The following is a 26,107-nucleotide window of genomic DNA, read 5'->3' as shown; positions in this document are numbered from 1 at the left end:
CATGGTTTAGTGGAAAAGCATTACTTTGGTGTATGGGGCTGACTGCTACAGGCTACACAATTGGATATCAAAAATCATTCTTCGCACAAAGGCACCCCTCAGCGTTGCCTGGGTGCTCAGTCATCATCGTCCCAACTCCCGAGCGTGAACTGCGAGTTACACATGTTGGTCAGCTCCCAGTCCTCGGCGCCCAGCTCCCCCCTCATGTCCTCGTCGCCCTTGGCGCCGCACAGGCCGGCGACCCACAGGGACGACAGGAAGTGGTCGTCGGTAGCGTGGGCCTCGCGGTACATGGGGTGCTTCATCAGGGCGGTCATCTTCCTCCTCAGGCGCGGGCCGCCGACGCCGCGGCTGCCCTTGCCCACCGCGCCCTTCCCATTCCGCAGCAGGGTGCCGTAGGCAGCGTCGTCGACGGTGGTCTGTGCGCTGTTGCCGGCGACGAAGGCGTCGATGACCTCCTGGCGGAAGTCCATGGCCCAGGCGGCGGGCGGGGTGGGCTGGGCAAAGTTGTCGCGGTAGCGCAGCATGGGGCCCCAGACGTTGCGGTAGAGGTTGTGGACGGCGCCGCCGGAGCCGATGAAGAGGGTCTTGTGGGCGTCCCAGTCGCGCAGGGGCCGGAGGGCGGCGCCGACGGACATGTGGAAGTGCGGGTCGTACCTGTGCTGGGCCGAGACGATGGTGGTGGGCGGGCAGCCGCGGGGGAACATGCGGATCAGCACCAGGTACGTGTCGTGGATCCAGTCGAAGGCCGGGTCGGGCCGCGAGGGGATCCCCGCGTCCGCGAGGTGCTTCTGGATCACGGGCACCATGGCCAGGTCCGGGTTGAGCTTGTAGTTCTCGTACTTTGACGGGTGCACGTATGCGACGGGCGACTTGCCCGGGTTCGGGTGGGCCGAGATGTAGATGCCCTCGTATGTTGTCGCCCAGTGAGCGCCCTTGATAGGTGTGTGTCGGCTGGATGCAGTGGGGAGGAGTATTGGAGTGGTTGTTTTTACTCACCATCATGACCACATGCTCGAGGCCGTTTGCCAGGGCCAGGTCGCCCATCTTCTCCCAGTACTTGGCCGAGGAGTGCTCCTCTCCCAGCATCATGGTCGAGCCGTGGGAGAAGAAGTGCACGGGGGCCATTTTGCCCTTTTTGGGTTTTCCGGCCGCCATCTTGTGTGTCGTGGCAACACTTGCAGATATCCCAAGGCGTCGTCGAAGTGGCTCGGCTATGTGCTGGCGATGACTTGGGACTGCTAAGCCGGATGAGGATATGTTCACCAGAGAAGAGGACGTTGCAGGACAAGAAGCACCGACCCAAAACACCTATATCTTCACAGAAGCAATCGATTGCCACTTATCGCCACATGTCAATCAGATGTTGCAAGTGCTAGGTAGGCATTTAGTCGAGGTTGGATGTGGTGGTGGTTTGAGACTCGAGGTCTCGCAGGCGAGGTGGGGCCGTCCTGGGGCCGAGAGAAGTCACCGTAGTGGTTTTGAAGACGAATAGACTAACTGATTTGCAGGATCCTAATCCAACCGGGTCTTACTGGGGTACCCACTGCGTCCCCTTCCCCCACCGTTCCGATCCCCGACCCGCATCTCGTCTCCCCCACCCACCACGTCTCCCCCCAGTCCCCCCCAGTTCCGCCCCTCCCTTTTCCCACAGTCGCGCATGCAGCATCCCGACTCCCGTGTTGTGGGGCGCCCTTGTCTCCGATCTGGACCCTGGAGATATCACAGAATTGGGCCGAGGCATCCTCAGCAGCACACCTGGTGATTATCTTGCCTGCATCTGCAAGCACGTCGCTGTCGGTGGGCCGGGGGCATTGAGATTGAAAACGCTTGTCACGCATCATAGGCGTATTACGTGGTGTGTCTCTACTCTATCGATCACTAACCGCGGACAAAAGAAATGTCATTTACATGCGTGTGCATCAACGGCTCAAATCAGATACAACCAAGATGCCCTTTGTCAGCGTCTCAACTTGAGTGCAAACTCCACACCTTTCCCCCCCAGGAAGTAGGTCGAGTAGCCCACCACCGGCAGGATTATGGACAGGTACAGTGCCGCCCCCGTCAGTATGCCCTGCTCGAAGAACCCCACAGCCTTGTTGCTCGACTGCTTCACCGGCGCCAGCGGCCTGGTCGCCGCCTCGCGCAGTGCCGCCGCCGTCACGCCGCCCCTGTTGGGCCCGCCCGACAGCAGCTCGTCGGCCTTGTGGAGCGCCGCCGCCGGCTTCCGCACGAACTGCGGCCGGGCCGCCGAGAACATGTCCCGGCTGTACCGGTGCTCAAAGTCGGGCGCGTGTGCCGTGGGCGCCGCCGGCCCCACGAGGAGGTGCGTCGGGATCTGGTTGATGAGCGAGATGCAGGAGGGCAGGAACTGCGCCAGGTACTTGGCTGAGCCCGGCTCGGCAAAGAGGTAGCCCGCCAGCAATGGGCTCTCAAAGTCCCGGTTGTAGATGGCGTCTGTGAGACTCGAGCATGTGGCGATGGGCAGATAGCGGCCTGTGATCTTGAGGTCCATGATGGGTGATGACCTGTGGGAGAAGAAGGGGGGAACATTAGCAACTGAATGTACTCGACATCTGAACTGCTCGGGGCACACCTACCTGTCCACGATGTCGACCAGTTTGAAGTCGTTGGACCCAAAGCTCGACACCTGCTTCCTGTCCTCGGCGTCCTTGATCGCCTTTTGGACGTCTCCGCGGCGATCCCCACCCGCGCGCTTGACGCTGCTGTCCCTGGCGAACGACGACGTCGCATACCGGGAACACGCCTCGAAGAAGTCCTTCTTCACAAACTCGTTGACCAACACCAGGTCCGGCGCATACGGTGATGTGCCGCCGAAGCTGAACCTCGCGGCTGTGATGGCTCTCGCGGCATCGTCGATGTTTGCGCTCCGGTCGACAATGGCCACGCAGCGGGTCTGCGACGAGGACAGGAGCTGGGTTGTCAGTGTGCTTGGGGGCCCGTTGCCCGTCTGGTCGACCAGGACCGCACCGTCCAAGACGGATTGGTCCGTGGTGGTCTTGCTGGCGTAGAACGTGTTCACGTCCAACGCTTCTGTGAGGGCCTGGCGCAGCACCGAATCTACTTGCGACAGCGTCTCTGAGAGCTACGGGACAGAGGAAGAATATTGATTAGCACACATGAGATCTTTTCTCTGGCTTTCCCACATGGAATTCCCGAGGCTTACCTCGAGTATAATACAATTCCCTGCCGCAATAGCAGCTGCCAGCGGAGTGACAATCGAGTAGAAGCGCGTGTGAGAGGTCGGTCTTATGACCACCATCCCGGCGCCAACTCTCCTCGTCAGGTTGTCCTCGCCGCGCACAACACTGTACTCCTCCTTGAGATCCTTTTCAAAGTCCAGGCTGTCGTAGAAGTGCCTCACGGCCTCCATGCCAAGGTAGTACTCGGCGTCCACCTCGGAGCTGGGTGACTTGGAGTCCGCCACGAGGGCTGCGGTTATCTGGCTGGCCTTTTCGCGAAGTGCCTTGTGAAGACGCTGGAGCTGGTCCTGGCGGTAGCGCCCGTTCTCCGTCCGCCCGTCCACGGCGGACGCCTGCAGGCGGTCAATGGCTGCTGTGTCTGAAGCCATGGCGGTGGTGGTGATGTCTGCTGTCCAATATAGTGTCTGTCCGGACCTGGTATTGAGAACGGCACTAAAAGGGGTTGGCGACGTGCAATTGTTCTTCAAGCTTCACCCACGTGCAAAGAAGTGGCCAGGTCAGGTCCTCGTGCCCGGGCGGCCCCAATCCCAGCTCTGCTCTCGCATCCGCAGCTTCAGCCTCGAGGGACTGGTGGGACGGGACGGGACGCGTGCCTCACCAGCAGCCGCAGTCCGAGGAGCGGTGGCGCGGGGGCGGAATGTGGGGGGGGGGGTGGTTGGGGGATCTGAGGGAGGCAAGTGTGTCGGTCACGCATTGGGGGAGATCGTTTTACCCCTTGGTTTCTCTTTTATTACTGGCCCAACCTTGGACGGCAGACGGGCACTTCGGCACGGCCGAGTTTCGAGCTCACACAGATTCCATCGCCCATGACCGTCAGATCACCCACACACCCAGCCCATCGTGAACTTGATACCCCGTTGACGAACCGCCCCTTGCAAGCAAAGCAGCAAATATGTCCGCCACAACCGTGGACAACCCCATAACAACGGCCGTGTCGCGCCAGGTCCTGCAGGACTACGACATCCATCTCACTGGCGACGAGACAGTGGCACCGCCGAACTCAGACAGCCGACATCCACAGCCAACGCCAACGGCAGCAAACCCGCCCGGCTGGGGCACACAGCATCGGGGAGTGCCTCCCTACAGACCCATCAACCGGGACCTGGACCTGACCCAGCGGCCACTGGGAGGAAACCCGGTGGGAGATGTCTTTGTGACCACCATGTTCACCGGCGTCTTTTTTAATGCTGCAAGTGTTGGACGTCCAGTTTATCAAGTCCCGTCACTGACTGACTGCTGCAATAGAATGTGAGGTGGCTCTGGACAAAGACTGGCGGGAGGATAAATGACAAGATCTTCCACTACAAAGTCGGGGGTGAGATCTAGGGGGAATGAGATGAGGCATCAAGATGTGCTACGTGAAAAGGAGCAAAATCCGCACACGCCAGTAATAGTTCGACTCCATCAAGACTTCGTTCTACATTGTGCAATAGATCAAGACACAGCATTTTCCTTTTCTTCTACAGCTTATGGACAGTATCAAGCAAATATAAGAAAGGTGTGAAGCCTACACATGGCGAATGCACGTGTCTCACAAATGCGTGTCTGAATTACTATAGTGATCGTGCACAGTATGACTCAAAACTGTCATGTTCACGCCGAAAGCGAACATGGGGATTGTGCTGCATCTTCGTGGCCTAGAATCTAAAACAATACACGGAAAAGCACATGCGACCCAAGGGGCTGTAAAGCATCTTCCCCGCCCCCACCTATCCGGGCACCCACGCACCCTGCCGGTCCTCTGAACCACACACACTACGGAGCTCCCCTGGAGCTTCCTCGAGGGCGAGGATGAGCACGTCAGCCACAGGGGAGATTATTCTCCTTCTGCTCCTCAGCTTGCATTTATCTTGACCGTTGACTTTCGGCTGCGGGAGACCTCGTTCGTTTTATGTCCATTGTCCTACCACAACCCATTGACTCTCCACGCCCACCATCTACGTCTAAGCAACATGGCCGCGCCGGAAGTCAAGACGCCTCCCATCCGGGACATCTCGTCGGTCCACGAGGACCCGGAAACCAACGTCCTCTTCCAAAAGAACGTCTCGATCCCGCTCAAGGCCTCCAGCCTACCCATCCGTGCTAATGTCTACCTCCCCCTCTCGCACAAGAGCAACCCGGGCGAGAAGTACCCCGTCCTGGTGACATACGGGCCCTACGGCAAGGACATCCCATACGAGACCTTCTTCAAGGGCTCCTTCAGCCAGGTCAATCCGGAGCACCGCTCCAAGTACTCGGCCTGGGAGACGCCCGATCCCGTCTACTGGACGAGCCATGGCTACGCCATCGTCCGCGCCGACGAGCGCGGGCTGGGCCAGTCGCCGGGCCTGCTCGACACCATGAGCCGCGGCACGAGCGAGTGCTTCTTCGACGTCGTCGAGTGGGCCGCCGAGCAGCCCTGGTCGAGCGGCAAGGTCGGCCTGCTGGGCATCTCGTACTACGCCGGCTCCCAGTGGCGCGTCGCCGCCCGCCGCCCCAAGGGCCTGGCCGCCATCATCCCCTGGGAGGGCATGTCCGACTACTACCGCGACCGCTGCCGCCACGGCGGCATCCTGAGCAACCGCTTCATCGGCTTCTGGTGGAACAGGCAGGTCCTCGTCAACCAGTACGGGCTGCCCGGCCGCTCCAAGCTGACCTTCCCGCCCGACGGGCCCGGCGCGAGGGGCCAGGAGGACACCATTGAGGGCGACCTGCCCGAGGACGTCCTGGTCGCCAACAGGCAGGACCAGACCAAGGACAACGAGGCCAACTCGTTCCGCGACGACGACTACTACGCGAGCAAGGAGTACAAGCTCGAGGACATCGAGGTGCCGCTGCTGAGTGTCGCAAACTGGGGCGGGATCCTGCTGCACTTGCGCGGCAACGTGCAAGGATACCTGCATGCTGGGTCAAAGTTCAAGTATCTCCGCTTCATCACCGGGCGCCACGACCTCCCATTCTACTACAAAGAGGAGGTCGAGCTGCAGAAGAGCTTCCTGGACGCCTTCCTGAAGGGCGATGACCGCGTGGGCTGGAGCGTGCCAGGCAAGGTCGCGCCCGTCACGGTGACCCTGCGCAAGGGCAACGTTGGCTTCAACGACGCCGAGAAGGAGAAGGCATACCCCAAGAGGGAAGAGACTGCCTGGCCGCTGCCCAGCACGCAGTACACCAACTACTACCTCACCCCTGACCAAGGCCTGACAACGAGCAAGCCCGCTTCCGAGAAGAAGCAGCTGTCGTACAAGGCCCTTGGCACGTTGGACAACCCTGAGCTCTTCCAGTTCACCACCCCACCCTTCGAGCAGGAGACCGAGATCACTGGCCACCCTGTCGCTCACTTGAACGTTTCAGTGACACCCGAGAACGCTGGAGGCGAGACGGACATTGATATCTTCGTCACAATCCGACACATCGACCCCTCTGGGCAAGAGGTCTTCTATACAGGCACAGCTGGCGACGGAGTCCCGCTCGTCAAGGGATGGCTCCGGGCCAGCCTGCGCAAGGTCCACGACGAAAACCCCAAGCACAAGGCTTGGCTGCCTCACCGCGAGTACCTCTCGACCGATGTGCAGCCTGTCAAGGCTGGCGAGGTGTACCCCGTCGACATCGAGATCTGGCCCACCAACGTGGTTGTAGACAAAGGAGGGAAGCTCGTCTTCGAGGTCTCCAGTGGTGACACCCAGGGAGCAGCCGTCTTCCAGCACAACTCCCAAGTCGATCGGTAAGTCTTTGCGAAGCCTTTGCTCATCTCCGCGCAAATTCCGTACGAGTAGCTAACCCTTCGCAGCCCTGCTTCAAAATTCGCCGGACAGAACCATATCCACTTTGGGGACGGCCTTGAGAATTACGTTACTCTCCCAGTGATCCCCTCCAAATAGACCACAAGCTTAGAAATTAAAATAACTCTGCACTTGCGCGAGGTATTTCCCAACTGCGCAATAGTTTTTCCTGAGGAGATTGGTCCGGAAATCATAAAAACTTTGTCTGCCATGAATGTTGTCCATCTGAGCAACGTAGCATTGACTGCTGATAGCCACCGCGTTGCACTTCGGAACGGCCACTGCGGAGCGGTTGGTGTGGACTTGTGTGGCCTGCACGAGTGCTCCGGTGGGGGTGGGGTACTCCATATGTTCGCTCGAGGTCTCCTCCGAGGCTCGTAAGCAGAGACAGGGCTGTGAGCTACATATTATTAGTTAGCCAGAGAATGCATACCAAGAAGGTGATTATCCAAGATCCGCCGTGACGCCTCATTCCAATTCATCATCCAAGACCGTAGACATCAGTGACGCAGGCTATAGTTCACGATGAGCTTCTCCAACCACTTCTCGGTCAGAAACGTCCCGTACGGGATTGCGACCAGCAGCAGCCACCCACAGAAAGCAGTCGTCACGCGGGTCCACGATCATGTTTTCTTCTTGAGCGACCTGCCCATTCAGGCCTCGGAACAGGTCAGGCAGGCGTTTGCGCAGGTGAGAAGTGGCAACCGAAGCTGAAAAGTCGCAGTGCCTCGAGCCGAAGGGCTGACCTAATAGACAACTCTCAATGCTCTCGCAAGCATCCCAAAGGACAAGCTGCGAGAGCTGCGGTCAAGCCTCCAGAAGGTGCTCACCGACGAGCAGGCCGCAACAAAGTATGGCGTGCCAGTGGAGCAGGTTCAATTGCACTTGCCCATCGAGGTGAGAGGCTTTACCGACTTCTCTTGCTCTAAGCAGCACCTTTTGAATGCAGGCGAAGCGTCAACCGGTCAGAGGATGCTGCCTCCTGCGTCGGTGCATTACCCCATCGGATACGGCGGAAGGGCTTCTTCTGTAAGGGTCTCGGGTACCCCCGTGGTCAGGCCTTATGGGGTGTACCAACAGGACGGCGGTGAGGGCATCACCTTCGGACCATCGCAGGGTCTCGACTTTGAGCTGGAGATGGCAGCAGTCATAGGCAAGCCGTCCAAATTCGGGGAGAGGGTGGCCGTCAAGGATGCCGACGCCCACATCTTCGGCTTGGTCTTGCTGAATGACTGGAGTTGTGAGTCCCCGCGAGTTCTGATTCGTCGCTCAGAGTCTGACGCACCATCACAGCAAGGGATGTGCAGAAGCTGGAGATGATGCCACTGGGGCCGAACAACTCCAAGAGCTTCCATACAAGCATATCACCATGGATCGTCACCCTCGAGGCATTGGAGCCTTTCGAGGCGCCACCACCGCCCAGGGAGACTCCTGTACCCGCATTCCTCCAGGATCCAAAGGAGAAATCGAGCTATGACATCTCCCTTGTCGTGGATGTTATAAGGAACGGAGTATCGACTACGGTGTGTAAGGCGCAGCTGGGCTGGATGTATTGGACGTTCCGTGACCTCGTCGCGCAGCAAACAATCAACGGCTGTAATGTGAACACTGGTGACCTGCTGGCGACGGGGACGGTGTCGGGTACAGAGGACCATGAGCACGGCTGTCTGTTGGAGACAACAATGGGTGGGAAGAAGAGCATCAAGCTCAGCGATGGCCAAGACCTGGTCTGGCTGCAGGATGGCGATGAAGCCAGGCTGACGGGCTTCTGCGGCGACGGTGTTGGGTTTGGAGACGTCACTGGCGTCATCACCCCCGCTACACCATTTGAGGCCTGAAAGCTGTAATAGTATCAGTAGGTACTTTGAGAAGGTAATTGTACAAGCTGGTCTCCGAATTGCGAACCCTCGAATTTCAGCATGAGGCATTGAGGCTACTTGTACTGGCCTGCTCAGGTGGGTCTCCAAGCTCCACTATTTGTTGGAATACCAATTGAGGCGAGAGGCTGGGTTGCCCCCGGCAAGCGGCGCGTCGGTGCATTGGAAGGCCACATCTTCTTCAACTGGGACAGCTCGCCCTCTGGACCTTCCGACAGCTCCAACACCACAAACACCGCGGAGCATCGCATTCGCACTTGTGCACCCCCCCCTTCCCACCTGTCACTGTCTACGGCTCCGACTTCCGTCATGGCTCTTCTCAAGCTCTCGACCCTTGCTCTTCTGGCTCTTCGCGCTGCGGCCGTCTTCGCCGCCGAGGCAGATGTAAGTCAACTCTTCATGTTGAACGAGACCCCTAGCAGAGCTGTCGTGCCGCCCTCTGCTCTGCTTGGCTCTGCTCTGTTCTGCGTGGGACCACGTCCCAGCAAGCCCCACGATTCTAACATTTTGTGTCTCTTGTAGCCAGAGGATGCGAGGGCCTCTCCCGATGCCGCCCCTGATATTCCCGACCTGAAGATCGATATCGCCACCCACTTCCCCGACTCGAGCCTTGGTGTCAAGCTCGTCAACGGGCACCCGACCAAGGCGGTCGTCGAGGTCGCGAACCATGAGGATGAGCCAATCCAGCTTGCCCTCATCGGCGGAACGCTGTCGACCACACAGCCGCTGCCTGAGGATGCGCACCCAATGGCCGGTGTCCTTCGCAACCTGTCCGCTGTCCAGTACAACGTCGAGATTCCTGCTGGCGAGTCCCAGTCGCTGCCTTTCTCTTTCGTTCTGGACATGCAGCCTCAAGATGTTGTTGTCAGCCTTCTGGCCGTCGTCGGAAACCCCAAGGGTCAAGTCTTCCAGGTCGAGGCTCACAACGGTCTGGCTAGCATCGTCGAGCCCCCCACCAGCATCTTTGACCCCCAGATGTACGTCGCATACAAGCCCCCACCAGCTTGAATGAACGTCACCAGCTAATAGACATGCAACAGCATCTTCTTGTATCTCTTCCTGACCGGAGTCTTCGGTGGCACTCTCTACTTCGTCTACAAGACCTGGATCGAGTCCCTCTTCCCTCAGGCCAAGCGCGCTCCTCGTGTCGGCAAGAAGGGCAAGAAGCCTGTCGAAGCTGCTGAGCCGCTGTCCGGCCCCGAGTCTCCCAGCATTACCACTGGCGCTGACAAGGGCTACGACGAGACCTGGATCCCCCAGCATCACGTCAGCCGCCCTGCGACCAAGCGCACCAAGTCCAAGAAAGCTACCGAGTAGGGCTCGCCAGCCGGGGTCAAAAAGACCGGACGCGAGAGTCGTCTGAAGACGAAAAGTCAAATCACAGTTGAAGCGTGACAGGTCTCGAGACAGAAGACGTTGTCATACGGACTCAGCTGGGTCTCTGGGAGATGGATGTCAGGTGAGAAATGGTCTGAGGCAGACCAGGCATTACTACCTGGGCATGTACAGTATAGCATAGAAGCGTCATGCGTGCCTACGTGGTGTCGCGGCCTCTTTTTTTTGAGCACAACACAATGTCAACCTTGTGCCGTGTAGCCACTCTACGATATATTCGTATTCGCGCGGACGTAAGGAAAGCATGTGGCACAACGACTGGGCCTACCGTGCGTTCATGTGGAAGCTGTAGAGCATGCGACTGTTTAGGGTATTTGTTGGAGCAGCAGTCGCAGTGAGGAGTTTCTTCCGAGGATCTACAATAATGAGCGGCTTGTGTTCAGTAGTCAGAGCAAATTCCGTGATTGACACACGTTCGGGCCGTGGCCAGCTGGGTTTTAGCTGAGCCGAGAGCCGTCCAAGCGAGGCGACGTACGTCTCGCTGCGCTACCGCGGCGCAGATCCAAAGGTTCATGCTGATGCCACAGCCCAGAGACACATTTCGCAATATATTGCTCGAACCGTCAAGCCCTCAACTGATCCATGGTGAGCAGTACGTACGACCGCGTTGGAGAGAAACGTGGCCCGGGAACGGTCTCGTTAGATACTACAGCACAGAGCCGCGGTCACAGGTTGATACCCCATCAATCCATGCCTCTGTTCCGTTCGTCGTTTCCACTGCGCCAACATCCAGACATGTTCTCCTTTGGGCAGCAGCTCTGCCTACGGGTGAGTCGTCGAAAGGAGTGGCTGCTGTTAGTCAGTCTCTCACGGCCTCAAACCGGCAGTATCCATCGCATGTCACGTAGGCCATCAATAACCCTCGAAAGTCGGACAAATGTTTCGGTCGGGAAGGTGGTTGTGATTCGTGCTTTCTCTTGAAATGATTTTTGTTCGCAATTCCAGCGATCCGGGACTCCCTTTTCTCTAGAAACAAAGACCCCGAGGCCCCTCAAACGGTGGCGTCGCTCATTATGCGTGAATGAGGCGGTCTCCCTGTCTGCCCGAAAGAACTCTTCCCCGTGCCATAGCCGTAGCCATAGCCCTTGCTGATGGTATCGGACGTCCCAACTAGATCATGCGTGCGACCGACTTTCGATAGCCCCCGTCCCGCCGTCTCAACTGTTCTGCGCTTATCGGAGACGTCTGGCTTCACGCTCGGACTCGAGGAGGCAGAGGATGTCGTTCTCGCGAACTGTCAGGGACACACACTTTTGTCAGCATTCGTGGACCTTGTGCTCCCTAGATTCTGGGCTGTCATGATCGGTTGTTCGGGGGAGGGCTGTTCGTACCGGGTCCCTTGACGTTTCGGATGATCGATCGGGTCTGGTCGTCCATGAACTCGACGCGAACCTGGGTGACACCACCGCGAGAGCCTGTCGCCCGGCAGAAACAAGTTAGCCATCGTCCGGTGGTTTGCGACTGCTTGTTTGCAGCAAGGTCAGGGCAGTTTCTCCGTACCGGTACGGCCCAAGACGCGGGTGACCTTGACGAGCTTGACTGGCTGCTTGGATGCGTCCATTTTTGTAGATGAGAATTTCTCGTGCGGATATGAGAAATCGGGATCGAGTTCGGCGGGTTGAGATGTCGACGGCGTTGATAGACGAGAAGGGCGCGGGGATCAAAGGTGGATATCAAGGCTCGATGCTGCTGCTGGAGGCAGCTGGGTAACTTTTTTGGTGCGCTCCGACCGTGCTTTCCCTCGGCGAAAAGTTTTCGCTCCTGCCGCGTTGCTAGTCTTGGAGCTGGTTGGTTGAGAGTCCTGGAGCTTTGCTTAAAAGTGGGGCGTAAGTCGGTCATACTGTTGGATGAGTGAGGATGAGTGACCAGTTTTGTCACGGTGACCCCCGCAAAATGGAAGTATCTGCCAGGCTAGGGACGCACTAAGTACCTAGGTAGACACCAGCCTTCATGCATGTCTACCTAGTCTATGTACTCTCCCAGATGGCATTCAACCAACCTTCCCATGCAATATCTTCCGCTTCAGATCATATGACGAGATTATCATTTGGGTGTTCCTGTTGAACGTGTCGCGCAGAGCGGTTCTTCCTCAACACGCTGGCCCGACTTGGGTCAATGCGGACCAGCTGACAAGGTAGAACACCTACCCATACCATACCCGCCTCTAGGTATCTTATCTGGCAAGGCTGTGTGCACAACACAACATGTGCTATGATAATTGCACTTGTCACTGCCCAGGGGCCGAAGTGGCTGGCTGTGCCCTCCACCACATCTGCGACCTTGTTCAGCTGGCGCCACGAATATACAAGGGCGTTTCAGCCTCAAGTGGCAGACCTGTAGAAGGGCCAGCTGAGCACATCCTTCCGTCTGGGCCTGAGAATTTAAGCGGGCAGGGCCTCATCAAATCTCTTGATGAACAATGAAGCGGCTCGAGTTGCAAGACCGCGGTACACTGCCTAAGCACCGTTCATACCCATCAGAGTCACTCCATTACCCTCTGAAGAAGTGTTCAGATCCGCCGTTTTCCTTGAGCACATCAATCCGCTCTATTCGTCCCCTTTGTCGACCCAACATAATGGGTCAGTGCCACAGTTCACATAGGGCCAAGGCAACGACCGAGTTTGATCCAGCTTCAAGCGATATCTCAGAAGCGGCGAGGCAGGAGAAGATCCGTGATGTGTACGACCGACTCGAGACCAATGGCATAAGAATACTTCAAACTGGAAAGACCGAATCCGTTCTACAGTACTGGTCAGATACTCAAATACGAAGCGACCCGGACCGAGTCCGCTCCGCTATTCAGGCTGCGCTGGAAACGGATGAAGGCGAGCACGCCTTGAGAGATATCTGGACGTCGGGCGCCGGCCAAAGCATGTCGGCGGCGCGCCAGGCAATTCTTCTCGAGCTGGAACATCGTCACCCGTACCTACATCATGACAAGCCGGTGGCCGCCGCCGTGAGCCCTTCTTTGGATGGGTTTGAGTACCGCTTCTCCATGAAGGACTACAAAGACAACGATGCGCTCGTCGCCTATATTGTTGATCGAAGGAGAAACCCCCTTCGATCGAGCTATTCCGCGATGCTTGTCGACATGGTTGTTGCGGAAATGAGGCCCGTGACACCACCAGCAGTGTCGGGGCCCGCAATGACGGGCATCACTGCCGCAAACGACATCCTTGCAGCTAATGGGCCATATGTGGTGGCGGTCGTGGCGGCTTACGATGAAGCCGTGAAGACAACCGACGGCAAGACGGAAACGCAGCTTGGTCTTGCTGCGGACCATGTCTCGTATCGGTAGGGCCCTCTTTCTGGACAAAGAGCCTGTGCTGGGCATATTCCAGCCGGAGGTGATAACACACAGAGCATCTCTAGTTTTCAAGGCGCGATGTGCGGTCATCGCTTGGGCAGAAGACTCCCTTGCTTTCGACTTTCTTAAAGGAGAAGACTTCATCACCGTATCTATTGTAATTCGAGTAACCGTGTGAACCTCTGGCAGGATAGCGTTCTGTCATGGCCTGATTCCCCATATCCTCCACTGTTTCATACATTTGTTTCGGACTGCTTCGGTTGCACTGAATACGTGCCCACGTACACCGACAGTACCATTTCCCCCGTAGGATTTGCTTGACGTCAGCACTGCTCGGGTCCCAGAAAAAAATGTCCACACGCAATCCTGCCAACAATTGTTTTCACGGCAGCGTGGAGATTAGGTCCTCGGTGGTTGGTATAAACCGCACCTATGCTTAAGCGCTCCAGGCGAACTACTAGTTCGAGCAAAGGTGGTTGACTTTTACAAGCCCTTATCTATTAGCAATAGCCGTTCGACTCCGCGAATTCCAATTGGACTAGACCATATTGCGGAATTGCCGCTCATGTTCCTTCGGCTGACAAGGTCCTTTGGGAAGGATTCTCTTAGCCTGGCCTCGAACCCACTTTCTCCCGCACTTTTCCAACCCAACACGGTAGTTTTTTACGTGTTCACTGTGTCCATCCTTCGTTGCCGTGGGTTGGCCTCCGGCTGGGAAATTGACACCAAGCAGCTGCGGTTGACGAGTAGGATGTTTTGGAAACGATGTACGTGCGGGCGTCTCGGAGCAGACGCATCATTCAAGTGGCACGGCAGGATTCAAATCAGGATACAGGTTGCATATGCGGCCGCTCTCATGTTGTTCAGTTGCTCTGCCCATTTGTGGATTTTTAAACTGGGGTCTAATGTAGTGTGCAAAAGGACCACCTTGCAGCGGTGTGGTAGAAACCGCGTAGCAACCGAACGGCACGTCTTCTGACCCTTTTCAGTCGGGCCTACTGCATGCCGAGACAGTTCTCTGGCCCCCTGGCCAGTCAGATCTCACCTGCGCCGGCCAACTACATTACTGTCTTCTTGACTGCCCCGATCGGGATCCGTGAGTATCTCGGTTGGCACACATTGGGGTTGACCTTGATGAGCTGGCAGAGCAGTCTTGTGGGCCTGTGGTACGCGAAAGTTCCTTTTTATCTGATCTCTTCTAAGCTCACAATTATGGATCTTGATTGCAGAGACATGTGTCGTGCCCCTCTCACGTGCGACAGAGTAAGCGCTCTCTCCCTCGGCGATATCCTTCGGAAAGGAATCCCCACAACGAAGACTTAAGAGAGCTTACCAACGGACGATAATTCAACCATCCTCGATTCGGCAAATAAATCTTTTGAGCGATACCAAAACCACCCCATCACTCCGCCATGGCTCCCAAGTACGATGCGGGTACGTCTATCTAATGAGATGAGGGCGTTGAGACTCCTACCACATACTAACAGAAACTTGAACCAGGCGTCGCCTCAAATGAAAACCCAAGATACTGCCCATCCAGTCACGATCAGAGATTTTCGGCCGACACGCGAACAGATGCTCGAATCGGCTCCACAGAGGCACTGAGACTATTCGAAATTGAGTTGGCGAAGTTAAAACAAATGGGCAAACCGGAACAGAGCACGAACAATTTTGCACAGGTGAGACCGTTTCAAGGCAGAATTTAATCGCAATCAATCTCTGACAACTTCCAGACGGTAAAATCCCATAACGAGGGGAAGAAACATGTTCAGAAATGAGGCCAGTATGGTTCTGTTTCACACGAGTTCGAAGGTTACGAAGAGCGACCACGGCAAAGCTTTGTAGGCAACGTTACCACACGGCACTCGAAGCGAGGCCATGTCACCTACAGTGACTTCCACTTCTCAGCTACTCCACGTTAGCTATTTTGTCTTGTTGTATGAGTGGGTCTTTGTGGAGGATGCAGTCGTTGCCACTTATGGATCGACGTCAAGGTAAAATCGGGGTGTTGGGATGGAAACGGCAATGTGACATGCGTAGATTGATACAATAATTATCTGCCGAAGGCTTTGCACATAATACAAGATTTGGATATATGAGCCTTTGAATACCGTAAGCCATCTGGGTATTCTCAAAGTAGGCTAGCTGCCATCTCAGGGCAGATATGGTTAACAGCTTACACGTGAAATCCACCCAAGGTGACACATTGTACTGCTGCATACCAAGAAGCAACAAGGATGATGAAAAATCAAGTTTCTAGGTCAATTTTCGAAATCCTATCAACCGGGCTATTGATACACAGTGTGCATTTTCTGCTGTGGCTCTCTGGGTGGACGATAATATATCGCAATCTCGTACTGCAAAGCCATGTTAGGACTGTCACAGTAGGACAGTGTTGGTAAGTCTCTTGTACATATGATAATCATATAGGAAGCAATTATATATTAATGTTATTTTATCTAAGTTTTAAGAGGCTACGTGCCCTAAAGGGAATAATTAAAGTAGCCTTTTAAATATAAAGGTTATACTTATTAATACTTATAGTTTTTCTCTTTTTTTAATAAATATATATAATTCTTATTATAATTAATAATCCTTATTATAATTAGCCTTAAAATTATAATTTATTATATATTAAGTATATATAATCTTTATTATAAGAAAGTATTATTAAAAAAGCTTAAAATTATAACTTATAAGTTTTAAAGTAAGTTTTAGCAACTTTCGCTATTATATTACTTTTTAAACTTATAATTATTATTATTATATTATTCCTTAAACATTATATTTATTATCCTTAATACTTAGCTTTTAAGATTCCTTCTTTATAAAAATTATTAATTTTTATATAATAACCTTAATTTTAAATTTTTTTTTTATAAAGAAAGTTAATATTTATAAAGTTAATGCTAAATTCTTTAACTTATATTTATTTTTATTATATATCTTTATAATATAAACATTATTATTTTTATTTTTATTTTTATTATTAAAATATATTTAATATTGCTTTAAATTAATTTCCTTTAATTACTTTTTATTTTTTTAAAACTAAGCATTATAAGTAGCTTAATTATTTATTATCTCTTTTTCTTGCTTTTTATTATTTTTTTTAATCTTTTTAATAATTATCTTTTGCTTAAGTTGCTTAAGCAATAATGTATATTTTTTAATAAATCCCTTTATACATAAGTTTTATATATATTTATTAATAATTTAATATAAAAAGTTTTAAAGCTAAATTAATATAGCAATTTAATTCTTTAATAGCTAAATCTTTTTAATTTAATATATATAAAAAATACTTAAAATTAAAACTTTTATTAAATTATTTATTATGGAAATTATAATAATTTAATATTTAAAATAATAATTACCTTAATAATTCTTATTATTAGGAATGCTATATAATTTTGCATTAAGAGTTTTAATGCTTTTAATATAAATATATAGTTTTTTAACTATATTATTAAAAAATATTTATTTATTTTAATATTAAAAGTTATTAATAATTTAAATAATAATTATTATAATGGCATTATTTAAGAAAAGTATTTTAGCTTAAGTTATAGCTATAGCTTTTAGCTTATTAATTTTAATAATTTTATAAAAATTAATCTTAATAAGCAGCTTATTCTTTTTAATACTTAGCATAAAAGTAAAATTAAAGGTAATTTTTATAATTTTTATTAAGATTTTATTAACTTAATTTTAATTATTTTTATTATTAATAATAATTAAATTACTATTAATATTAAGCAAATAAAAGTTATTATTATTAATATTTTTATTAATATTTATTAAATAAGCAAGTAAATAAAAGTTATTATTATTAATATCCTTATTAATATTTATTAAATAAGCATTATTAGCAATAACCTTGCTATAAGAATTAATAAGATTAATAAGCTTATTTTTATCCTTATTAATTAAAGCGATTTTAATCTTTCTTATAGCCTTAATAATAATTTTAATCTTTATCTTATTGCTTAATAAGAATATAATTATAATATTTATTTTATTTATAGGAATAATACGTATAAGCATTATGTACAACGTGCTCATGCAGTGGGTACGCTGCAGGTAATGCATAGATTTGGAGGTGCAAGGTTTAAACTAGTTTTATTAATAGCAGCTGCTAGCCAATGCTAGCTAGCTGCTAGCTAGCAATTATATGCCCTATATATAAACCATTATAGCTAGCTTATAGCTAAATAAGGAAAGGCTGCAACTTTGCTATAACCTACCCTTTATATCATAGCTAAATTAATTACATACTTTATTTATTTATCACTAACCATATAAAAGCTAAACCAATACTAATTAATAATTACTTATAGTAATTATAAATAATTAAGTTCTTTAAAAATTATTTATAAGCATTTATAAATAACGCAACTTATAATCTTAAAAAAGCTATTTATAAGCATTTATAAGTATAAAACCTTTATAAGAAAGCTATTTATAAATATTTATAAACATAAAAAAATAACCTTTAACCCCTTTAATAAGCATACTTAAAAATAATATATTAAAAAAGCCTTTTTTGCAATATTCTTAATTCCTTGCAACCTTCCTAAGCAAACATAACTATATATTATTAAGAACCTTCTTTTCAAGCTATTTATAAGCATTTATAAAACCTTAAGTTACTTAATAAAGCCATTTATAAGCATTTATAAGCGCATAGCAAAAAAAAACTATTTACTATTAATGCATAGCCTTAAGAAGCCTAAAAAGCCCTCCTTATAATACCCTTAATTATCAACACCCTTATTTATAACTATTATAAGAAGCCCTTACTTAGCACCCTTAAGAAGCCCTTATTTACAACTAACACCCCTTAAGGCACTTACGCAATACCCTTAGGGCCTATAACCCTTTAAAAACCCCTTTAAGCACTTAATAAAGCATAAGGCGCTTAAATACTTTAAAATATTAATAAATAACATTTATTTTAATTAATTTATATACTTAATTAATATATTTTTAATTAAATACTTTAAAGAATATTAATAAAAGTAAGTAATTAATGCAATTATTTTATTTATTTAATTAGCTTAAAACCATTAAAAGGAATAATTAAGATTTACTATAAGTTTAATTATATAAATAACTTAATTAAACCTTTAAGATATTTACCTTTTAATAATAATTAATATTTAATTAATAAGCATAACCTTTCCTCTTCTTAATGCCTTTTTTATTAATACCCTTTAATAAGATTTTAAGCATAAATTACCCTAGAATTAATATAAGTTAATTTATTAAATAGTAATAACATTTAGGCGTTATTACTTGTAAATAAATAGTTTAAAAGCTAATTATTAGCTTATAAATATAGCAAAAAAACGTTCTCTTTTTCCTTCCCTTTTTACCTTATAATTAACTATCTTAAGATTTGCTTTAATAATAATAATAATAAATGCCTGCCATTAGCTATAAAAAAACCCTTGCCTCTTAGCTATTTAATTCCTCCTTAAGAACCCTTTAAAAGTAATTATCTTTCCTTAAGCGCTATTTATAAGCATTTATAAATTCCTAAGTTATAATAATAAAGTTATTTATAAAAGCTATAAGTATATAACATAAAAACATTATTTGCTAATAATATAACTTAATATTTAAATTAAAGCATAAGCTAAAAGCATATATTTTTAATACTTATCGTGATAAGTTAGCAAGCAATATTAATAACGCTAACAATCTTAACACTCCTCCTTAGCCAACTCCTTTTTAACAGCCTCCTTATTAATAGCCTCCTTTTTAATAAGCTCCTTCTTAGCAGCTTCCTCCTTAATAGCCTTAAAGGCAATCGCAGCCTTTTCTGCAGCTAACTTATCTTTAGCAAGTTACTTTTCATTAACCTTTTCCTTAATAGCTTCCTTCCCTATAAGGCCATTAAATATACTAATGAAAATACCCCTTTATACTATTTAATTAATTATATTATATATATAAAATATTAAAATTATTAAAGCTTTAATAATATTAACAGCTATTACCATTATTATAGCTTTAAGCAAAGCTAAGTATATAATCAACCCTATTATAAGCCTTAATAAATAATAATTAAAAACCATTAGGAAGATAAAAAAATAATTAAAAAAAATATTTAAAATAATAATCATTATATTTCTTATAAAAATAACTATAACTTAAAAAAAAAAGATAATTACTTAGCATTAAGTAATAACCTTAATAATATTTATAATAACTGCTTTAATAAATACTTTAATAATAATAATAATAATAATTAAGCTAATAATTATAACTTAAACTTTTAATTAATTAAAATGCAATATTTAAACACTTTAAAGCTTTAAAATATTAGCAATTAAATAATTTAATTAAGTAATTTTAAGTAATTTAAGCATTTAAAATATTTAAGCATACTTGCACTTAAATACTTGCACTTAACTTATTAAAGTAATAGTTATAAGATACTTAACCCATTATAACCCCTTAAAGAATAAGATATTTATATTAACTAAGCGATTTAATTAATTAAGCAATAATTTAAAAAAAAAACATGATTTTAAAGCATTTACATACATATATATAAAAAAATACTAATATAAGAATAGTACATATAAGCATTATATACAACGTGCCCATATAATAAGTGCGTTATAAGCAATATATAAATTTAAAGGTACAAGGTTTAAATTAATCTTATTAATAATAGCTGCCAGTTGGTGCCAACTAGCTGCCAGCTAGCAGTTACATGCCCTATGTATAAACCACTATAGCTAGCTTATAGCCAAACGGGGGAAGGCTGCAATTTCGCTGCAACCTACCCTCCACACCATAGCCAAATTAATTACATATTCTATTTATTTATTACCAACCGTATAAAAGCCAAACCAACATTATTAATTAAGGTTATAATTGCAATATTTATTTTATTAATTAAAGTTATAATTATAATATTTATCTTATTAATTAAGGTTATAATTATAATATTTATAAGGAAATCTTAATTTTATTTAAGAGTTGCAATAAGGCTACCTTTAACATTAATTATATTAACGGTAATTATAATAATAATTATATTAAGTATATCCTTAGCGCAAGTAATAAATATAATATTTATTAAATAATTTTATTTATTATTATTATCCTTATAAGGTATATTAATAAAAGTATTAAATAACTTTTATAAATTATTATTAATATTTTTCATTATAATAAAAAGGAAAAGATTTTATAAAAATTTAATAATTAAAATAAATATTTATAATATAAAACTTTGCAATTATTATATAATAATTATTAATTTATTCTTTAATTATAAAAGAAATTAATAAGTTATAAATAAATTTAATAAAAGTTAATTTTAATATTATTGCTAATAAATAATAATAAAAAGCAATAATAATAATAAAGTTAACTTTAAAATAATAATTATTAATAATATTAATAATTATAAAGTTATTCTTATATATAATAAGGTATTAAAAAGATCTTAATTAAAGTATAAAAAGTTAAAGTTTATATTAAGAGTTTAAGTTTAAAAGGTATAAGGTTTTATAGCTAGCAGTAATAAAATTAAAAGGAAAAAATATTAGCAGCAAATTACTCCTTTCTTAATAAAAAGAAGCTACTTTAAGTTTCTTAATTAACTTATTTACTTATATATAAAGCTTATTATTATTAATAAGCTTTTATAATATAGTATTTAAAATTAGTTTTATTATTATATTAATAAAGTTATCATTTTTATTTATTTATCTTACTTTAGCAATCTCTCTTATTTTATATAACTTTTATAATAATATAATATTAATTATAAAGCGCTTTTTTTTTATTATTTTTAACTTTATAAGGTATTTATATAAGCTATATAAGTTTATATAAATAATTAAAGATATATTTAATAATAAGAATTATTTTATAGCTATTTTAATTATTATAATTAAAAAGATTTTAATATTTACTTTATTTATTATATTATAAATTTTGCTTATTAATATGCTTTAAATGATATATTTATACTTTATTAATAATTAATAGAAAATATTGCTTATTATTATAAATTCTTTAATTTCCTTATAAGTTTTATTTATAAGAATAATAATATATTTAAGTTAAAATATTAAGTTTTAATTATTTATAAATAATTTATTTATAAATATAAAAAGTTTTATTATTTTAAGATTTAAGGGTATATATTTAATTCCTTATATAGCATTATTTATTTATTATAATAATTATATATTTAAGCTTTTATAATTTCTTACCTTTAAGTTTTATACTTATGCAGCTATTAAAAAATTATATAAAGCTTTTAATTAATAAATTAAAGCTATATATACTAAAAACGAGCCACTTAAATAATAGGGAATAGGTTTTACTAAACCCTCTTAAGGGTAACTTAAGAAGGAGCTTTAATATAATAAAAAGAGAAGATAGGAATAAAAAGGAATTAAAGAAAAAGAAAAGATAAATATTTTAAAAATTCTTAAAAATAAGAAAAGCTTAATTAAAGCACTAAATATATATAAAAAGAGAAGAGTTAATTTCTTAAAAGAATGTTTAGAATAAGCGTAAAAGCTAGCTTTTTATAATTAGCTAAAATTTAGCGTAATATTATTTCTTATATAATTCCTTATACTTATTAATATACTTCTTTCTAAGCACTTTATAATAAGTATTATAAAAACTATTAAAATAAAACTTTATTATCTTTAATTAAATTTATAGGTTTTAAAATTTATTTTATTATAATCTTAATTATTATTATTATCTTTAATTCCTTGCTTACTTATTTTATTATAACTTTTGCTTTTTTATAAAAGCTTTAAATATTCTTAAGACCTGCTTAATAACATATTTATTAATTATATTTTCTTAATTATTAAAGTTTACTTTAATAATTAGCATTAATATAGCTATTAAAGATTTAAATACCTTTATAAAATAAGAAGCAAATTTATTTTTCTTTTTAATTATTATATTAAATATAGCATGTTAGCTTTATTAATTTCCGCTTTTACTTTTTATAAAGCTTTCGCTTTTATTTTTATTTCTTATAATACTTTTACTTTTAATATTTATGCCTTATATTTAATTGCTTAGCTAGCTTATTTATAAGCCTTTTAAATTATCTTTAAGTAAATTTTATTATTATTTTAACTATTTTAAATTAGCTAATGCGCTTTAAATTTTATTTATATTTATTATTAAAATAAGTAAGTAGGAAAAATCCTTATATATATTAAGGTAAGTATTTTTTATTAACTTTAAAATATTTTATAATATAATACTTAAGCTAAAGGTTTATTTAATTAAAGTTATACTTAATTAATTTTAAATTATTTAAAAGTTTATGCCTTGCTATATATTAAATATTTAAAATTAAATTATTAAATTAATTTATATTAAAGGTATTATTTTTCTTATACTCTTTTTATAATTAGCAATAATCTTAATATATTGCAATTTAAATAGCTATTATTAAATAATATTCCTTTATAATAAAAGCTTACTTCTTGCTTTAATTACTTTTATGCTATTAATCTTAATAAGGGGAATTAATATAAATATTTAAATAGCTTTATTAATTTTATTAAGCTTTAATTAAATAATAAATATTTAAATAGCAATATTAATAATAATTTTAAGCATCTTATAATATATAGTTTTAATTAAAGAAGTTTTAGCCTAATTTTATATTTCTTAATTATTTTTTCCTTAGTTTTCCTTAAAATAGTTTTTAATAAACTTAATAATATATTATTTATAAAATACTTTATTAATTTATTTTAATCTTAATATAAACTTTTTATTAAAATCTTATATTTTATTTTTTAAGGTAGTTATTAAATATTTATAAATAAGCGCTTTAGTATCTTTATTTATTTTACTTTTTTTATTTCTTAATGCAAGATTATTTTATAATAAGTAGTAATTTTCCATTTTATTAAAAATTGCTATTATTTAATGGTTAAGTATATAAATAAGCATAATAATAAATTTATAATTCTTTATTAATTTACGCTATTAATATTTCTTAAATAAGGTATAATTATAATATAAAGGTTTTTTAAGTAAGAATATAATGTTTTAAAAATTAAAAAGCTATTAAGTTATAAAGATTATAATATATTAAGTTCTTAATTCTTTGTATTTATAAAGCATTCTTTTTATATTAAAGAAATTAAGGGCAAGGAAGGCTTAATATTATTTTATTAAATTTATTAACTTAATTAATTTTTTTAGCTTAAGGTAAAAATTAATACTTAAGAAATATTCTTATATTATCTTTATAAGCTTATTATTAAATATTATTTATTTTATATTAAAGAATAATAGTTAATTAAGAGTTTAAAATTATTAAATATTATTTAAATAAATCCTATTTATAATAATTTTTATTTTAAAGGGATCTTTAAAGAAGTTAATACTTACTTTTTAAGTAAAGTTTTATTAATTTTAAATATTTATAATATTTAGGAATTATAATGTTTTGCTAAGTAAGTTTTTAAAGTTATTAAAGTAAAAAAGTTTTAAAATTATTAGCATTAAATTTTTTTTTTTAAATTAATAAGCTTTATTATTAAAATTAAAGCATTAAAGTTTTAAGGTATTTTATAATATAAAGGCAATTAAAAGCGTTTCTTTACCTTATCTTTTTAGCTAAAAGATATTTTAGCTTTTAATTATAAAAAAAAAGGTAAAGAAAATAAGTAATAAAGTAAAAAATAAGTAATAAAAATTAAGTAATAAAAAGAAAAGGTATAGTAATAAGAAGAGCTTTATATTTTTAAAAATTATTATATAAGTAATTAAGGTAAAGAGGGTTAAAAATAAAAAAGAAATATAATTAATATTTAGCTATAGCTTAAAGTAGCTTTTATAAATAATTATTACTTATTCTTAAATAAGAATTAAGTAAGGGAAAAGATTAATATATTAAAAATGCATTATTATTAAAATAATTAAATAGCAGCTAACTTTTAACTTTTAATTAATAATAATATAAAGGTAAGAAAAAAAAAAAAAAAAAAAAAAAAAAAGAGGGCTTTAGCTATAAATAAATAAGTATAATAATGTATATAGGCTAAAGTAATAAAAGTTAATAACTTATTGCTTTTAAGTTAAATAATTATATTAATTAAAAGAAAGGAATAATAAAAAAGCTTATAAGTTATTATTAAAAGCCATTAGTTTATTATTTTATTAATAATTAAAGTAAAAAGGTATATAGTTTCTTATTTTTCTTAAATAATAGCTAATTATAAAGTATTTTCCTTTTAATTTATAAGTTTATTAAGCATAAATTAAAATAGGTTATTTAGCTAAAATTCCTTTATAATAAAAAGATAAATAATTTTTTTATAAGCAAGGAATTAAAGGTAAGTAACTTTTTTTTAATAATAAATTAATCTTAATTAAAAATAAAGTAATAAATTATTTCTTTTAATAATAAGGTAGCTTATTATTAATATTGCTTACCTTTTTTTATTATAATAACTTTATATATATAAATTTCCTTTCCTCCCTTAAGTTTCTTTTTCTTTCTTTTTTTTTTAATATCTTCTTAATTTTAATTAACTTTTAAGTTAAGCTAAAATTAAAGCAAAATATTATAATTTTCTTATCTTTAAATATTTTTTTATAATAACATTTTTATTATTAAACTTTTTTTAATTAAGATTAAGGAGTTTAATATAAAAGAATTTCCTTTTTTTTTAAGCTATTTATTATAACTTATAAACTAAGTAAGTTTTAATTAAAGGCATTTATACCTTCTTTAAGTTAAAAAGCATCCTTAATAAAGATTAATTTATTAAGATTATTTTTTATAATGCTTTTATAAAAGGCATTTATATATATAAGATTATTAATATTAAATAAAATTAATATCTTACTTAGTAACTTGCTAATCCTACCTTTAAAAAGGTAATTAAGGAATTATTTAATGAATTTCTTAATAAGTTATAAAAAAATGGTTTTTAAATAATATTAAAAATTTAATTAAAAGCTATATAAATATTATTATTATTAAGGAAAATAATAAGGCTTTTTATAAGAAGTATATAATAGTAATATGCAATTATTTTAATTATTATTATTAAGTAGCTTTGCTTATAGCCTTTTATAGCTATTAAAATACTTTTCCTTATAAATATTGCTTAAAGCATATAAGTTATAACTTTTCCTTAACTATAAATAAAAACATTCTTATTATAATTTTCTTTTTTAATTATTGCTTTTTATATAATTTTTATAATAATGCTTATATTAATTATATTTATTATATTAAGGGATTTAATTATATCTTTAATAAATATAGTAATATAAAAAAGGTATAAAAGGTTATAATAGTTAAATAAGTAAAGTTTAAAGGTATACTTAGTTTTATAATTACTATTAATAAAATAGCATAGCTTAAAGGAATAATTAGCTTTAATACTATTTAAAATAAGGAAATTAATATTATTTAAGGCTAATAATCGCAACCTTATAATATAAAATTCTTATTATATTAATTATAAAAGTAAGCTTTTAATAAGGTATAAATAGTAATTAAGGTAAAAG

General features: G+C 41.1%; 9 protein-coding genes across 9 annotated transcripts; 6 read left to right on the top strand and 3 right to left on the bottom strand.

Annotated features, from left to right (window-relative positions):
- Positions 1-116: 116 nt before the first annotated feature.
- On the bottom strand, positions 117-1,158 carry INS49_015016 (uncharacterized protein; the record flags this gene model as incomplete). Its single annotated transcript, XM_043175703.1, has 2 exons — positions 117-935; positions 1,000-1,158. 2 exons carry the CDS (start codon positions 1,156-1,158, stop codon positions 117-119), a joined length of 978 nt encoding a protein of 325 aa, XP_043020660.1.
- An 802-nt stretch (positions 1,159-1,960) lies between these two features.
- On the bottom strand, positions 1,961-3,592 carry INS49_015015 (uncharacterized protein; the record flags this gene model as incomplete). The annotated part of the gene is made up of 3 exons (XM_043175702.1): positions 1,961-2,528; positions 2,601-3,106; positions 3,188-3,592. 3 exons carry the CDS (start codon positions 3,590-3,592, stop codon positions 1,961-1,963), a joined length of 1,479 nt encoding a protein of 492 aa, XP_043020659.1.
- Positions 3,593-4,116: 524 nt separating this feature from the next.
- INS49_015014 (uncharacterized protein) lies at positions 4,117-4,550 on the top strand (the record flags this gene model as incomplete). Its single annotated transcript, XM_043175701.1, has 2 exons — positions 4,117-4,398; positions 4,470-4,550. The coding sequence occupies 2 exons, from the start codon at positions 4,117-4,119 to the stop codon at positions 4,548-4,550; spliced, it is 363 nt and encodes a 120-aa protein (XP_043020658.1).
- Positions 4,551-5,176: 626 nt separating this feature from the next.
- INS49_015013 (uncharacterized protein) lies at positions 5,177-7,081 on the top strand (the record flags this gene model as incomplete). Its single annotated transcript, XM_043175700.1, has 2 exons — positions 5,177-6,924; positions 6,991-7,081. 2 exons carry the CDS (start codon positions 5,177-5,179, stop codon positions 7,079-7,081), a joined length of 1,839 nt encoding a protein of 612 aa, XP_043020657.1.
- A 426-nt stretch (positions 7,082-7,507) lies between these two features.
- Positions 7,508-8,820, top strand: INS49_015012 (uncharacterized protein; the record flags this gene model as incomplete). Its single annotated transcript, XM_043175699.1, has 3 exons — positions 7,508-7,672; positions 7,736-8,222; positions 8,276-8,820. The coding sequence occupies 3 exons, from the start codon at positions 7,508-7,510 to the stop codon at positions 8,818-8,820; spliced, it is 1,197 nt and encodes a 398-aa protein (XP_043020656.1).
- A 348-nt stretch (positions 8,821-9,168) lies between these two features.
- On the top strand, positions 9,169-10,176 carry INS49_015011 (uncharacterized protein; the record flags this gene model as incomplete). Its single annotated transcript, XM_043175698.1, has 3 exons — positions 9,169-9,243; positions 9,382-9,836; positions 9,900-10,176. The coding sequence occupies 3 exons, from the start codon at positions 9,169-9,171 to the stop codon at positions 10,174-10,176; spliced, it is 807 nt and encodes a 268-aa protein (XP_043020655.1).
- Positions 10,177-11,426: 1,250 nt separating this feature from the next.
- INS49_015010 (uncharacterized protein) lies at positions 11,427-11,815 on the bottom strand (the record flags this gene model as incomplete). The annotated part of the gene is made up of 3 exons (XM_043175697.1): positions 11,427-11,488; positions 11,586-11,669; positions 11,755-11,815. The coding sequence occupies 3 exons, from the start codon at positions 11,813-11,815 to the stop codon at positions 11,427-11,429; spliced, it is 207 nt and encodes a 68-aa protein (XP_043020654.1).
- A 1,014-nt stretch (positions 11,816-12,829) lies between these two features.
- Positions 12,830-13,552, top strand: INS49_015009 (uncharacterized protein; the record flags this gene model as incomplete). Its single annotated transcript, XM_043175696.1, has 1 exon — positions 12,830-13,552. The coding sequence occupies one exon, from the start codon at positions 12,830-12,832 to the stop codon at positions 13,550-13,552; it is 723 nt and encodes a 240-aa protein (XP_043020653.1).
- Positions 13,553-14,973: 1,421 nt separating this feature from the next.
- On the top strand, positions 14,974-15,339 carry INS49_015008 (uncharacterized protein; the record flags this gene model as incomplete). Its single annotated transcript, XM_043175695.1, has 3 exons — positions 14,974-14,995; positions 15,062-15,240; positions 15,295-15,339. The coding sequence occupies 3 exons, from the start codon at positions 14,974-14,976 to the stop codon at positions 15,337-15,339; spliced, it is 246 nt and encodes an 81-aa protein (XP_043020652.1).
- Between the last annotated feature and the right edge of the window lie 10,768 nt (positions 15,340-26,107).

Source organism: Diaporthe citri (assembly GCF_014595645.1).
Source record: "Diaporthe citri strain NFHF-8-4 chromosome Unknown scaffold_8, whole genome shotgun sequence".
In the NCBI taxonomy this organism is placed as follows: Eukaryota; Fungi; Ascomycota; class Sordariomycetes; order Diaporthales; family Diaporthaceae; genus Diaporthe; species Diaporthe citri.
The sequence above is the reverse complement of the archived record's forward strand: the minus strand, read 5'-3'. Positions and strand labels throughout refer to the sequence as shown.